The sequence below is a fragment of the Coffea arabica genome, chromosome 3c (assembly GCF_036785885.1).
Source record: "Coffea arabica cultivar ET-39 chromosome 3c, Coffea Arabica ET-39 HiFi, whole genome shotgun sequence".
NCBI classification, from domain to species: Eukaryota; Viridiplantae; Streptophyta; class Magnoliopsida; order Gentianales; family Rubiaceae; genus Coffea; species Coffea arabica.
In genome coordinates this window covers 2,677,164-2,689,018 of record NC_092314.1, presented here as the reverse complement: position 1 = coordinate 2,689,018, position 11,855 = coordinate 2,677,164, and the positions used below count along the sequence as shown (strand labels likewise).

Genomic DNA, 11,855 nt, shown 5'->3' with positions numbered 1-11,855 from the left:
GTCTTAATTTGTAGAATCTTATATGGTAACCTTATTCTAGATTTGATGGTAATTGTCAACATTCTACTTCTGATTATCAGCTTGTTTACTTTTTTACTCCAAACCAACAAAGGAAAAATGGAAACCAAGGTGTTGGTAGGGAGTAATCCAGGAAATCTTGATTCGTGACAACTTAACAAGCTTCGATTTGTCCATAGCAGAAGAAAGTGACTTGCCATCCTCTTTCATGCAGTTTAAGAGCAAGTTCACGGGGCGATTTTGGACTTTAATTTTGGGCGATTTTGGTATAGTGTTAAGTTTGAGACAGTGACCTGCGGCCTAGAGTTTTTAACGAATTTGCTCAAGTTATTATTGATAGAAGCCACGATATGGCTGCAGGATATGAAGAATTGATCTCAAGGACCCGATGGAGGCTCTGCAATGCGAAAGTGTGCAGGGTTGAGGCTCTCAACTAATTTTCTTATTTTTCATAGAGTTTTAGAAAATTCTCAATAAGGATAAGAGTATAATTCCCTAAATCTTGTCAATGCCCTTCTATTTCAACTATGTACATGACGATAAAAGGAAAGAACAGTCGACCGAGTGGAATGTGATCAATAAAACATGTTTTGTCGTCTAAGTGAATATATGTGGTTTGAGGTTCAATATGGACTAAAAATCTCGAAAAGCCTAGAGCAGAAAGCCAGAAACCAATAGCGTATTCTTCTATTTGTCAATCAGCAGCCTCTTTGAGGACTTTTTTGTAAAACAAGTGGATTTTCTACTTTTAAAGGTTCACATGAAAACAAAAGGATTTTCGTGGCTGAAATTGAATTTGGATAGATGTGGTTCAATTCCTCAATGCCATGCATTAGCAGTCTCGGTCTTCTCAACTCCCTGCTATTGCAGTTCAGCATCAAGCCAAAATATAGATACATATATAGCCAGATTTCCTGTTGTCCCCTAGAGTACAGTGAAAATGGCTGTTGCCATTGATGGCCGGATTGCCTTCCGACCAGCAGGACAGTTGCATGGCACTGTTGCATTGTCTGGGAAAAGGAATTGGAGCATTATTAAGTTCTGCAATGGAGATTTTATGGGAGAGAAGCTCAACTGCAGAAAGCTTCAGCAGAGGCATCTTGAAAATGGTATTGCCGGGGCTCCTGTAAGCATGTCCCTTACTGCTGATATTGTACGTGACACTAAGGTAAGCGTTCGAGGTCCATGCAGCCCAAAGCAACTCAACAAACCTTTTTCAGTAAAAGAAGACGTCTCATTTCTGCGTCAACTGGCAATTTCATCATAATGATTTTTTCTCGATCAAATTAAGATGTACTCTGCAAGAATATACAGCCAACAGATCTTGGGCGGGCGCATTTTTTACGTGATACTTTTAGTTGCGTAGCATTTGGTCTTTCAAGTTCGAAGTTGAGGATGTACATGATGAATTATGCATCTCTTCAAAATTACTTCAGCATCATCATGAGAGCATAATCGAACAAATTTTATCTTAAACATAATACATGAATGGGCATTACATTTATAAATCGTCCTTGACTGTAGATCAAATATTTATTCTCCTCTAATTTGGCTGAGTTTACAATTTCCAAGCAGTTAAGGGACCTGGAGATGGAGAAAAGGGATCCAAGAACTGTTGGGGCAATTATACTGGGAGGTGGAGCTGGTACCCGTCTCTTTCCTCTCACCAAGCGCCGAGCAAAACCTGCTGTACGCTACGCTATCCTTGTCCTCATCAACTTTCTTTCAACTTTTCACAGATGATAAGAATCTTTAAGACAAGATGGTCAAAAACAGGGACATATATTCTCAAAACTTAGGATAGATTAGGTTATAGAAATGTCGTTGCAGTAAAAAGAAAGATTCTCAGAACTTAGGGCTATATAGATGACTACAAAGCTAAAAACTAAGCGCTTTCTACATCAACATTGGTAATCCGCACATCTTCCCTAACCCAAGAGCTGCACATCTTCACATTTCCAGGTACCTATTGGCGGATCATACCGGCTAATTGATGTGCCAATGAGCAACTGTATCAACAGTGGTATCAACAAGGTTTACATTCTTACCCAATTTAACTCAGCATCACTCAACAGGCATCTTGCAAGGGCTTACAACTATGGCAGTGGTGTCACACTTGGGGATGGCTATGTGGAGGTATGCATTCTCAAAGTTCTCCCCTCCTTTCGCATCCATTTCAAGTACTTTAGTCATACCTGTAATATTAACTTTAATTAAAGTCATTAGCAAATACCCATTTTTCAATTTAGCTTGGCTATTGATCTGCTGCTCCCTGCAAACCATACAACAGGTCTTAGCAGCCACTCAAACCCCAGGTGAGGCAGGTAAAAATTGGTTCCTAGGTACAGCAGATGCGGTACGACAGTTCCACTGGCTTTTTGAGGTATCCCGCTTCATGTTTGCTTAGACTGGTTTCAACTGCTTGGCTGTGACACAGATCAATTTTCACTCCAACTCAATGGACATGGGAAGATTCTAACGCTTCCCTATTTCCGATCCATATAAAGCATATATGTTTCTTATAGGGTCATTTACGTCCAGATGCCATTTTCTTGAGCAGATGACGTGTAAACAAATTTGAAAGTTAACAAGATCGGCATATCAACTTTCAAAATTGTACTACTACACAATAAGTCATAAATTACTGTTCTATCAATGGACATGTGAGTGCAGAATCTAATATTTGTGATGAACATTTGACAACTGCAGGATCAAAGATGCAAGGAGATTGAAGATGTACTGATTCTATCCGGTGATCACCTGTACAGAATGGACTACATGGACTTTGTTCAGGTGAAGACAGACTGTGCTTATGCTCTAAGGATGCTTACTTAAAGATAAATTACCCCTTAAATATTAATTCTTTCCCTTTCACAGAATCACAGACAAAGTGGAGCAGATATCACTATATCAACTTTGCCAATAGATGACAGGTAGGATAATATTTTGTACCCAGAGCCATAAATGAATCTTTCAAGAACTCAGTTTAATGCTAAAAACATCAAGTTTAGGGGGTTAAATTGCAATCATATTAACAATGCACTTTTGAGTCAGATGACTATAGTACCACATAAGCAAAAACCTAAGAATATGGTCACATTCCTTATTCATATCCTTCCTGAACAGGTTCTATCATTATTGTTATTCACCCTTCATGTCTCTGTAGGCTATCAACCACATAAAGCAGCTTATTTTTCATTTCATTTTTTTTTTATTATAGACGTGCATCAGATTTTGGGTTGATGAAGATTGACAACGAAGGCAGGGTCCTATTTTTCAGCGAAAAACCCAAAGGAGATGACTTGAAGGCAATGGTAATAGTTAAACTTTTACTTGTCTCTCAGAGCCAAATGCCCATAAAAATTTCCTAACCAATAATGATACATCCTTTAGGCTGTAGACACCACAGTTTTGGGGCTATCTAAAGATGAGGCTCAGAAGAAACCTTATATTGCTTCAATGGGAGTTTATGTCTTCAAAAAGGAAATCCTTCTGAATCTTTTAAGGTAACAACCTTTACTTATTTCTCTCACTTATCAGAAAAGGGATTCATACAACAATAGATTAGAGGGACTGTAAATATTTCTGAATGTTACCATTCAAGCTTGACAGAGAAAACTAAATTAAAGTATTGCTTGTTCTGTCGCTCCAGATGGCGTTTTCCAACTGCAAATGACTTTGGATCAGAAATAATCCCTGCTTCAGCAGCAGAATTTTACATAAAGGCCTGTATCATTTTTCTCCAGTTTGTTTATCTCTTTTCCGAGCAAGTGTTTTTTAAAGAGTACAACAATTCAATAAACTTGACACAACTTGCACTAGGACTTTCATTCAAGAGGAAAATATTTATCAGTTTATAACTGTGTGCATTTTCAGTCCACAGCCTAACAAATGCATACCTTTTTATCTTAATTATTTTGCAGGCTTATTTATTTAATGATTATTGGGAAGACATTGGAACAATCAAGTCCTTTTTTGAAGCAAACCTTGCCCTGACAGAGCATGTAAGTTCTATGACAATACATTTCACCTCTGCTTTCATTCTTAAAATATTAGGCTGCAGTCAGTAGTGAGATTAACAATACATAGGTAAATTGACATACCCTGTTCGTCTATACATGGAGATATAAAAGCATGCATCTGTCTACATAGTCTACATTGCAGAAAATTAAGGAAAGTTTTTGTGAATCAGATTAATTAGTCCATAAATAAAGTCATGATTGCTCATATAAGAATTAATGCAAAACAGACAAAATAAAGCTTCAAAACATGAATACAGGGTAAACATATTATTATTGAATGAACCATTACTAGATCATTAACTTTAGGCCCTTGAGTCTTGCACTATGCAGTAGACTATTAAAAAGAGAATTTCATTTAGATTACTTTCATGTGGACTCTTACAAAAATTCTTTTGATCTGTCTTTCTTCAGCCACCAAAATTTAGTTTCTATGATGCAACAAAGCCAATCTATACATCCAGGAGAAACTTGCCACCATCGAAGATAGAAAACAGCAAGGTTATTGATTCTCCCTGCAGTGTCATCCTTGTAAAAGACCTACATTAATGTTTCTCATGGATATCATATATTTTTCTGCAGATTGTTGACTCAATCATATCACATGGTAGTTTCTTGAGTAATTGCTTTGTGGAACACAGTCTTGTTGGTCTGAGGTCCCGCATAAATTCCAACGTTCACTTAAAGGTATATCTCAAACCATATCAATAGTTACAGATGTCAGATCGTATACCTTTTTAACGTAAAACAAGAAACTTGCAGCAATTTCATTTCCCCATTTCTTTTTCAACTTCATCTTTCACTATTAAGAGGCCAAATATTCAGATTTTGCTTGAAACAGCAGTATCCAGTAATTATACTGAAGAAAACCATTCCATACATGTATAGAGTTGTTTAGTAGACTACTGCTTTTATTTCTGTATTTTTGTCTTGAAAACTGATAATTTTCTACTTGCAGGATACAGTGATGCTGGGGGCTGATTACTACGAAACTGATGCTGAAATTGCCTCACTGTTAGCTGAGGGAAGAGTCCCTATTGGAATTGGAGAAAATTCAAGAATCAAGTATACATAACCCAAACCATCCTGCTCCTTATCTAGCTTCAAATTTTCTTTTCATTTTTTTCCAAAATTCTAAAGCCAAAAATTTTATGTGTGTTTTTCAGAGACTGCATCATTGACAAGAATGCCAAAATAGGCAAAAATGTCATCATCGAAAATTCAGAGGTACGTTCTCTAGACGTTTACTCAAAATTTTCTTTATAAGCAACTGTATGCTGCTCCATCTTTATCTAAGGATCTACTTTTCACCTTTCAAACATCTTAAAATTAAGATTTCAACCTTAATGGATCATTCAGGCTAATACTCAAAGCTAGTTTTGTTGAGAAGATAACAATAACATTTCTTACTTCTAAAAATGTCAATACAACTAACCCAACATCTTTTTAGTTGCTTGAAAAAATGAAAATGAAAATGAAAATGTGATAATATAAATTGTTGATTAAGGGCTTTAAGCATGAAGCCTTGTTGGCAAGCTAATTCCTATTTAGGGAAACTTGGCATACTCATAATTTTCCTGTTTATGCATGATTTGCAGGGCATACAAGAGGCTGACAGATCCTCAGAAGGATTCTATATCAGATCAGGCATTACAATCTTATTAAAAAACTCAACAGTTAAAGATGGTTTAGTGATGTAACACCAATACATTCAACTTTGAGAAAAGAAAAACTGTCTGTTGCAGTAGAGCAGGATGGGATCAAAACACAAGAAATATGAGTCTTTCCATTTCAAATAATACACAGAAGCAATGCAAAGGGCTGAATTCATGGTATTGAGAAGTGCAAATCAATCTTTTTCCTTCAATAGTCAATGCTTTCAAGATTCTGTTCATACATTGCCAAACAAGAATATGGATATTCTCTTTGCGCTCAAAAGACACAGATTATTAATTTATTCAACCAAAAAAAGAAAAAAGAAAACTCTTAACTTCCTTAAGCGTCCATAGTACTAATATTCAATTAAACTCAGAAAAGAAATGGATTGATGCTGGTTAAATACATTTATTAGAACTAATCTACTGAATTAAGCCTTCTGCCCTTAATGATTTTAGAAGTGCTAAACCACCACCACCATTGATAATGTACATCAAACTAAGACTTTGGTTTATTTATTTATTTTTTTTATAGTACAGATTTCACCAAATAGTCTATTTCACTGACAAAACAACAAATTTAGGACATAGGACAGTGAGAAAAAGCAATAAATAAATAAAATTTGATTCATTCTATTCAAATTGAGCCAATTGGAATGGATTTCACTCACGCACAAACCAAAAAATCATTCACACAATTACAGGAACAACTCTTCACAGAAAAACTTCAGTTCATTTTTGAATCTCTGCAATACAAATCGCTCTTCTGGTGCTATAATGTTGGTCACAAAATATTTATCATCTGAAAATGGTTTCCTACCTGCCCTTCCAGCTCGATGAAGGTAATTTACTGCATCTCTTGGCAGATCAAAATTGTAAATATGAGTTGTCTCAGGCAGGTCAACTCCTCTAGATGCTATATCTGTTGCAACCAGAAGAAAGTCTCCTCCTCCTCTAAGATCCTGCATCCAGAAAGTGATTAGGCTTAGCATAAGCTGTCATCCGAGAATATGTAAGAGTTCTGCTTTCCAATTAGCAACCTAAGGACATAAAAGAGGAAATACATGCAATTACCAAGCTATACTTACTATTAAGGATGCTGCTCGCTGATTAAAATTCATATCTTCCTCCAGAAGAATTATTGTGGAGCATCCCAGAAAGGAGGCCTTTAAAAAATCAAATAGGATAGTTGTTGGTGGAGCATTTCCAGCCTTCTTTGACTTTTCAGACTGGAGAAAAAATTAAAAGATTTAAACAAGAAACTGGACATGCAAAATTTAAGTCATAATGTAAAGTAACTGAAAAATAGAATAAGGTATTAAGTACACAATGCACAAACATTTCAAGCTTTAGTAGTAAGACTTGCTTTTCATTCAGATAAATAAGTTTAGTTAAAAATTTGATCCCCAGATTTTGTGCATTAGGGTTCACTAGGAAACAACCAAAGGTAGCCATTTACTCAAAGAACAAGTAGCCATAAACTCCCTGAAAGATAAACAGTATGAATATACTAAAGGCTTGTTAATACACCATCAAATTCGATATTGGATAAGTTTAAGAAGACACATAAAAATTTGATGTGTAATTAAGGTGCTGTTGCACATGCTACCAAATTTTTTCATTTTGGGTAAACACTAACCACGTCTAATGATGACAAGCTTAGGAAGCTTATTTCCAACTTAATCTTGAAAGATCCAACAAATACAATAAGAATAGAACGATTTAACATGTTTCACCTTCAAAACTGTCGACCTGAACAACCAGTGCTGATTACATTCTGTAATAGTAATTCACACAAATATGCTATTACTTTGTAAACATGAATGTCAAGTTACATAAAAAAGAACATGACAGAATATGAAGAACTGACTTGCTCTCCAACAAACACTATAGCAGACTGAGGAGCATCTGATTGTAATAACAATAGCAACGTTGAGTGCCTTTCCCTTTCGCCACATACCTGAAGCCCCAAGAAAGAAATTTTAAGTATGCAAAAGAAAATTAGCTTGCATTATCAAATAGTATGCCAATGAGCAAAATAAAAGTCAGCTAAAATGGAAAATCTCAGTAGAGCAAATTCTTAGTTATTAGCATGGTATTGGGGGGGGGGGGGGGGAGAGAGAGAGAGAGAGAGAGTAGGCCAATATGCTGAAATCAACAAAACGCCAGACTTATAAGGTTACTTTCCTGGATTCAAAAATTGTCTTACCACAAATCTGTGATGTAGGCATGATGGCATTGGCTGAACTGGATTTACATGGACATGAACAACATCACCCTGCCATAATCACTAACATAAATATCAAATCTTCACAACTAATAGCAATTAATAAGCAATACCCAAGAACAGAATCAAATGTTCAGCCATTTTAACTTTAAATTTCATAATCAGCAATAGATTGTAAGAAATGCTAACATGAAAATCAAATAACATATTCTCACATGCAGACCTTGGTCCATTTATGCTGTATACAGTCGTGCAGAAATCGCTTGTGTTGGGGAACTGATGCACTGGCACAAATCGTTTGACGATTACTGCTTGAAGAGTATGATGTCAAAAGCCTTCGAAGAGCATCAACTTGCTTTGAGGAATTGAACATAAAATCAACCTAACAAATGATAAAATGTAATTTAAATATGCATAAAAATTCAAATAAATGAGCTTCACTAATTGATTTTACCATATCAAAAGATGCCAAGAAGAAGAAAGAGTTAAATTAGTTCTTGAATATTAGACAGTCAATACGTCGTTAACTTTGCAAGGCACAAGGCGTCCTAAACTGAGCAACAATACTTTTAAGATGAAGCTACTCCAACTTACCTCATCAATTACCAGCACTTGCAGGGCACCTAACCCAAAAATTTGCTTCTCAAGCATATGACACAAACTCTGCAGAGTTGCAATCACTATAGTAGGAGGTTCTGCCTGCATTTGTGGAAGCATCTTAGTAAGTGTTATATCACAAAAACAGTGTCATCCAGCATCAAATCTAATTGCATCAGCTTGAGTTGCTTTGCCTTTACATTCCAGTTCTTTGTCACGCCATAGAAAGCAACATGATAAGGAAAAACGTGAAGAACTTGACAAGTTTCATGAAATGCCTCCTTAGTGCTTCAACAATTAGTATGATTCCTAGACAACTGTTCTTTCCACAGTGATCCTAATGAAACATTAATTTGAGTTTCCATCTATAACATCTATTTATCATTCAAGATTTCAGGTTTTGCGCTGACTTATTTGTTTAAAATTCCAACCTGGCTATACTACACACAGTCACATGATCATTCCCGCTCCACCCAACCTCAGTGTAATATACATGAATTGACATTATTGTTACTGAAACACTTTTGTACCTTTAACCACCTCTTATGTCTTGTCAACCTTCCCCCATCTAAAAGAGCCATGATGGTGCATGGCTTCTGCTGTCGTTGAGCCTGTGAAGGCTTAGCAGCAAGCTTTCGAGTAACTTCTGTAACCTTAGTTTTGAATACAAGAGCACAAGATTCTCTTAGATAAGTATGTTAGTCATGAATACTCAAGAAATCAGGGAATTGCGTGCCTACTTGCATGCCAAGCTCCCTTGTGGGCAGAACAATCAGTGCTTGAACACCAAATCTTTGAGTATCAATGACTGAAAAAATCTGCAGCAGGTATGCAAGAGTTTTTCCGGAGCCTGTCTAGAGGGCCAAAGAAGAATGAGTGAAACACTCTGATAGTATTTTCAGCAGTCACAAAGCATAAGCAAAAACACAATGTTAAGTTCTGCATAGACCTTTCCTGACACAAATCATTCCTAGAGGAAAAAATTGTTTTGTCTGACAGCAGTGCAGATAATAATTTCAGATCATGACCTTGAACTGAATTATGATAAGTATCTACCTGCAGTTCAAGACAATAAATCAAATACTACAATGCAAATGACAAATTTAAACAAAAGAACATGTTTACTAATTTCCTACCAAAAAGACTTTGGTGAAAAAAAAACGATGGCAATGACAGCTGTAGATATCCATTTAACTCCATGGACTAAATGAACTACCACAACATTTAGAGGGACACCATGACCAATGATCAATTAATAACATGGTCTTAGTCCTTATGAAACACGCAACAAACAAAGTTGCCCAGATATTCCTCAAATACACTTCATGATGAGCAAACTATTAAAAGTCTAAACAACATAGCAAATGCAGAACTATCTTCCACAATTTTTCGTTTAAAGAAGCAAATTGACCTGGGCCTGAAGTATACAATCTCGTCCAGCAAAAAGCACCGGTAAAGCTTGCTGCTGCACCTCTGTTGGTGCAACATATCCAATTTCTTCCATCCTGCATTCAGGTTTATAATTTCCTTCACCCAAAACTACCTTTCGCAATAAAATTTTCATTTATAGCAAACCAATATTAGAGAAACTCAGATTTGTAGAGTCAACCAGTTAAAAAGGAAATAGCAGAAAAAGCATTTTCTTCGCCAACAACGTCTTAATATTCAGCACCTAAAATTTGCAGACAAAAATGATATTTTTAAGACCCTTTATGTGAAATATAAAAGTGAATTTCTTAATACTAACATTTTATAAATTAACTGCCATTCATTAGTTCTTTAAGTTCAACTCAAGCTTGACTCGATAAAACCTCATTTAAGCTCGGCTCGAACACAATTTCAAACTCGTTAACAACATTAAACGAAGCATGAAGACACCATGATATTCTATTCGATTAAGCTCATTTTCACCCATAACTAAGTCTCTTCATCGTCCTCAACCTCAAGCTCCAAACTTTTCAAATGACGGTATCAGTTCAAAACCAAATTACCTTAAATTCCACAATCAAACAGGGGGAAAAAAAAAAGATACCGACATTGAAGAAAATATAAAGAAGGCGATAAAGAGAACTAACCTGTTAATCACGTGCTCAGGCACGTGACCTTTGCATAGCTCTCGTAGCGTGGAGAAGCTGCTGTTCTCTTCGATATGGGCATCTGTGGTATCCATGGAAGAAGAGGCCACACGAGCCTTCATCAATGGGCAGTGGATTTGCAGGGCGCACTGAGTCCGCTTCCTACACCTGAAAACTAACGACTTTGTAACGTAGGAAGGATTAGAGCTTTGTCCGAAATTCGCAGAGGAGGTCCATGAAACATAATGAGGATGCGTTGCAGAGAAACACGACGCCATAGCCGCTCCTCGAGTAACAGAAACAACAGGAGTAATCTGGTGTTATTTTTGGTTTTTTTTTTTTTTTGGGGGGTGGGGCCTAGAGTTTATTTTGGGCCTATTGGTTGTGGAGTCAGCCTCCAGACTATGGGCTGTAGAGAAATTGGGTGGAGCATGGGCTGTAGAGAATTTTGGGTCGAGTAGTTTTGCTCTTACCAGATGCAGGCCCACTGTCATCAATCAAACAGAAATCCTCCAATATGTTCGTCCAACTTACAACTATAATCAACCCTTTCCATAGAACTATGGGCTGTTTGGTAAATAAGTTTTTTATTAAGTTTGTCTGTTATAAGATTTTTAACTACAGTAATCTAAAAAAAATTTTCAAAATTTTTAAACTATATATTTCAAAATATCCAAAAATTTACACATTTTAAAAATTTTTTCTACAACTTTTACAGTAAAATTTTAGACAAGTACCTAAAAAATCCACTTACAAAACGAAGCCTATGAATAAATTAAAAAACCATCTGGTTAACTAGGCACTCAGGACCGTTCGGTTAACTGGGCACTCGTAGAGAAAGAGTTAGGGATTACTTTTTAAAAAAAAAATATGAGAAGGAAAGTATCGAAATACAAGAATTGCAATAATTATGATCATGCGTGTTCACATATAATTCCTTTAGAAAAATCTAATAAAGAATGTGGACATGTTATCTTTTCAAATGAATAAAGGAGCTAATTCGAATGTCATTAATAAAGATAGGAGCATTTCATAACAAATGACCTGATTTCAATTAACAACATCGCTTTTCTGACTTTGATTGATTAGTTGATCAACAAGTGTTGAATACTAAAACATCTTTTTGAAGTAGGCAGTGCCTTGGCAAGTTCAGTTCTCGAGTGCTGCTGTTTAATGTTTTTCCAATCTCATATATAAATTGGGGAAAAAATTAAAGTACCATGAAGAAAAAGAGCGAGACGACTTGGTCTACGGCGAGGAAACC

At 36.1% G+C, this 11,855-nt stretch overlaps 2 protein-coding genes across 3 annotated transcripts; one reads left to right on the top strand and one right to left on the bottom strand.

Annotated features, from left to right (window-relative positions):
- The first annotated feature begins 853 nt into the window (after positions 1 to 853).
- LOC113734093 (glucose-1-phosphate adenylyltransferase large subunit 3, chloroplastic/amyloplastic-like) lies at positions 854 to 5,872 on the top strand. The gene is made up of 15 exons (XM_072081820.1): positions 854 to 1,186; positions 1,594 to 1,707; positions 1,981 to 2,154; positions 2,309 to 2,401; positions 2,728 to 2,811; positions 2,896 to 2,951; positions 3,239 to 3,332; positions 3,412 to 3,524; positions 3,671 to 3,745; positions 3,944 to 4,022; positions 4,452 to 4,538; positions 4,620 to 4,724; positions 4,996 to 5,102; positions 5,204 to 5,264; positions 5,636 to 5,872. The coding sequence occupies exons 1-15, from the start codon at positions 959 to 961 to the stop codon at positions 5,735 to 5,737; spliced, it is 1,572 nt and encodes a 523-aa protein (XP_071937921.1). The 5' UTR covers positions 854 to 958; the 3' UTR covers positions 5,738 to 5,872.
- On the bottom strand, positions 1,417 to 10,923 carry LOC113734094 (DEAD-box ATP-dependent RNA helicase 58, chloroplastic-like). 2 transcript variants are annotated; one of them, XM_072081821.1, is made up of 11 exons: positions 10,592 to 10,923; positions 9,928 to 10,021; positions 9,257 to 9,370; positions 9,047 to 9,169; positions 8,514 to 8,618; positions 8,143 to 8,301; positions 7,902 to 7,970; positions 7,563 to 7,652; positions 6,781 to 6,921; positions 6,513 to 6,654; positions 1,417 to 1,747 (listed from the first exon to the last, which is right to left on the bottom strand). In XM_072081821.1, the coding sequence occupies exons 1-11, from the start codon at positions 10,867 to 10,869 to the stop codon at positions 1,713 to 1,715; spliced, it is 1,350 nt and encodes a 449-aa protein (XP_071937922.1). In that variant the 5' UTR covers positions 10,870 to 10,923; the 3' UTR covers positions 1,417 to 1,712. The 2 variants fall into 2 exon arrangements, with proteins under 2 accessions (XP_071937922.1, XP_027116232.1); XM_027260431.2 differs by lacking the exon at positions 1,417 to 1,747 and having other exon boundaries at positions 6,306 to 6,654.
- Between the last annotated feature and the right edge of the window lie 932 nt (positions 10,924 to 11,855).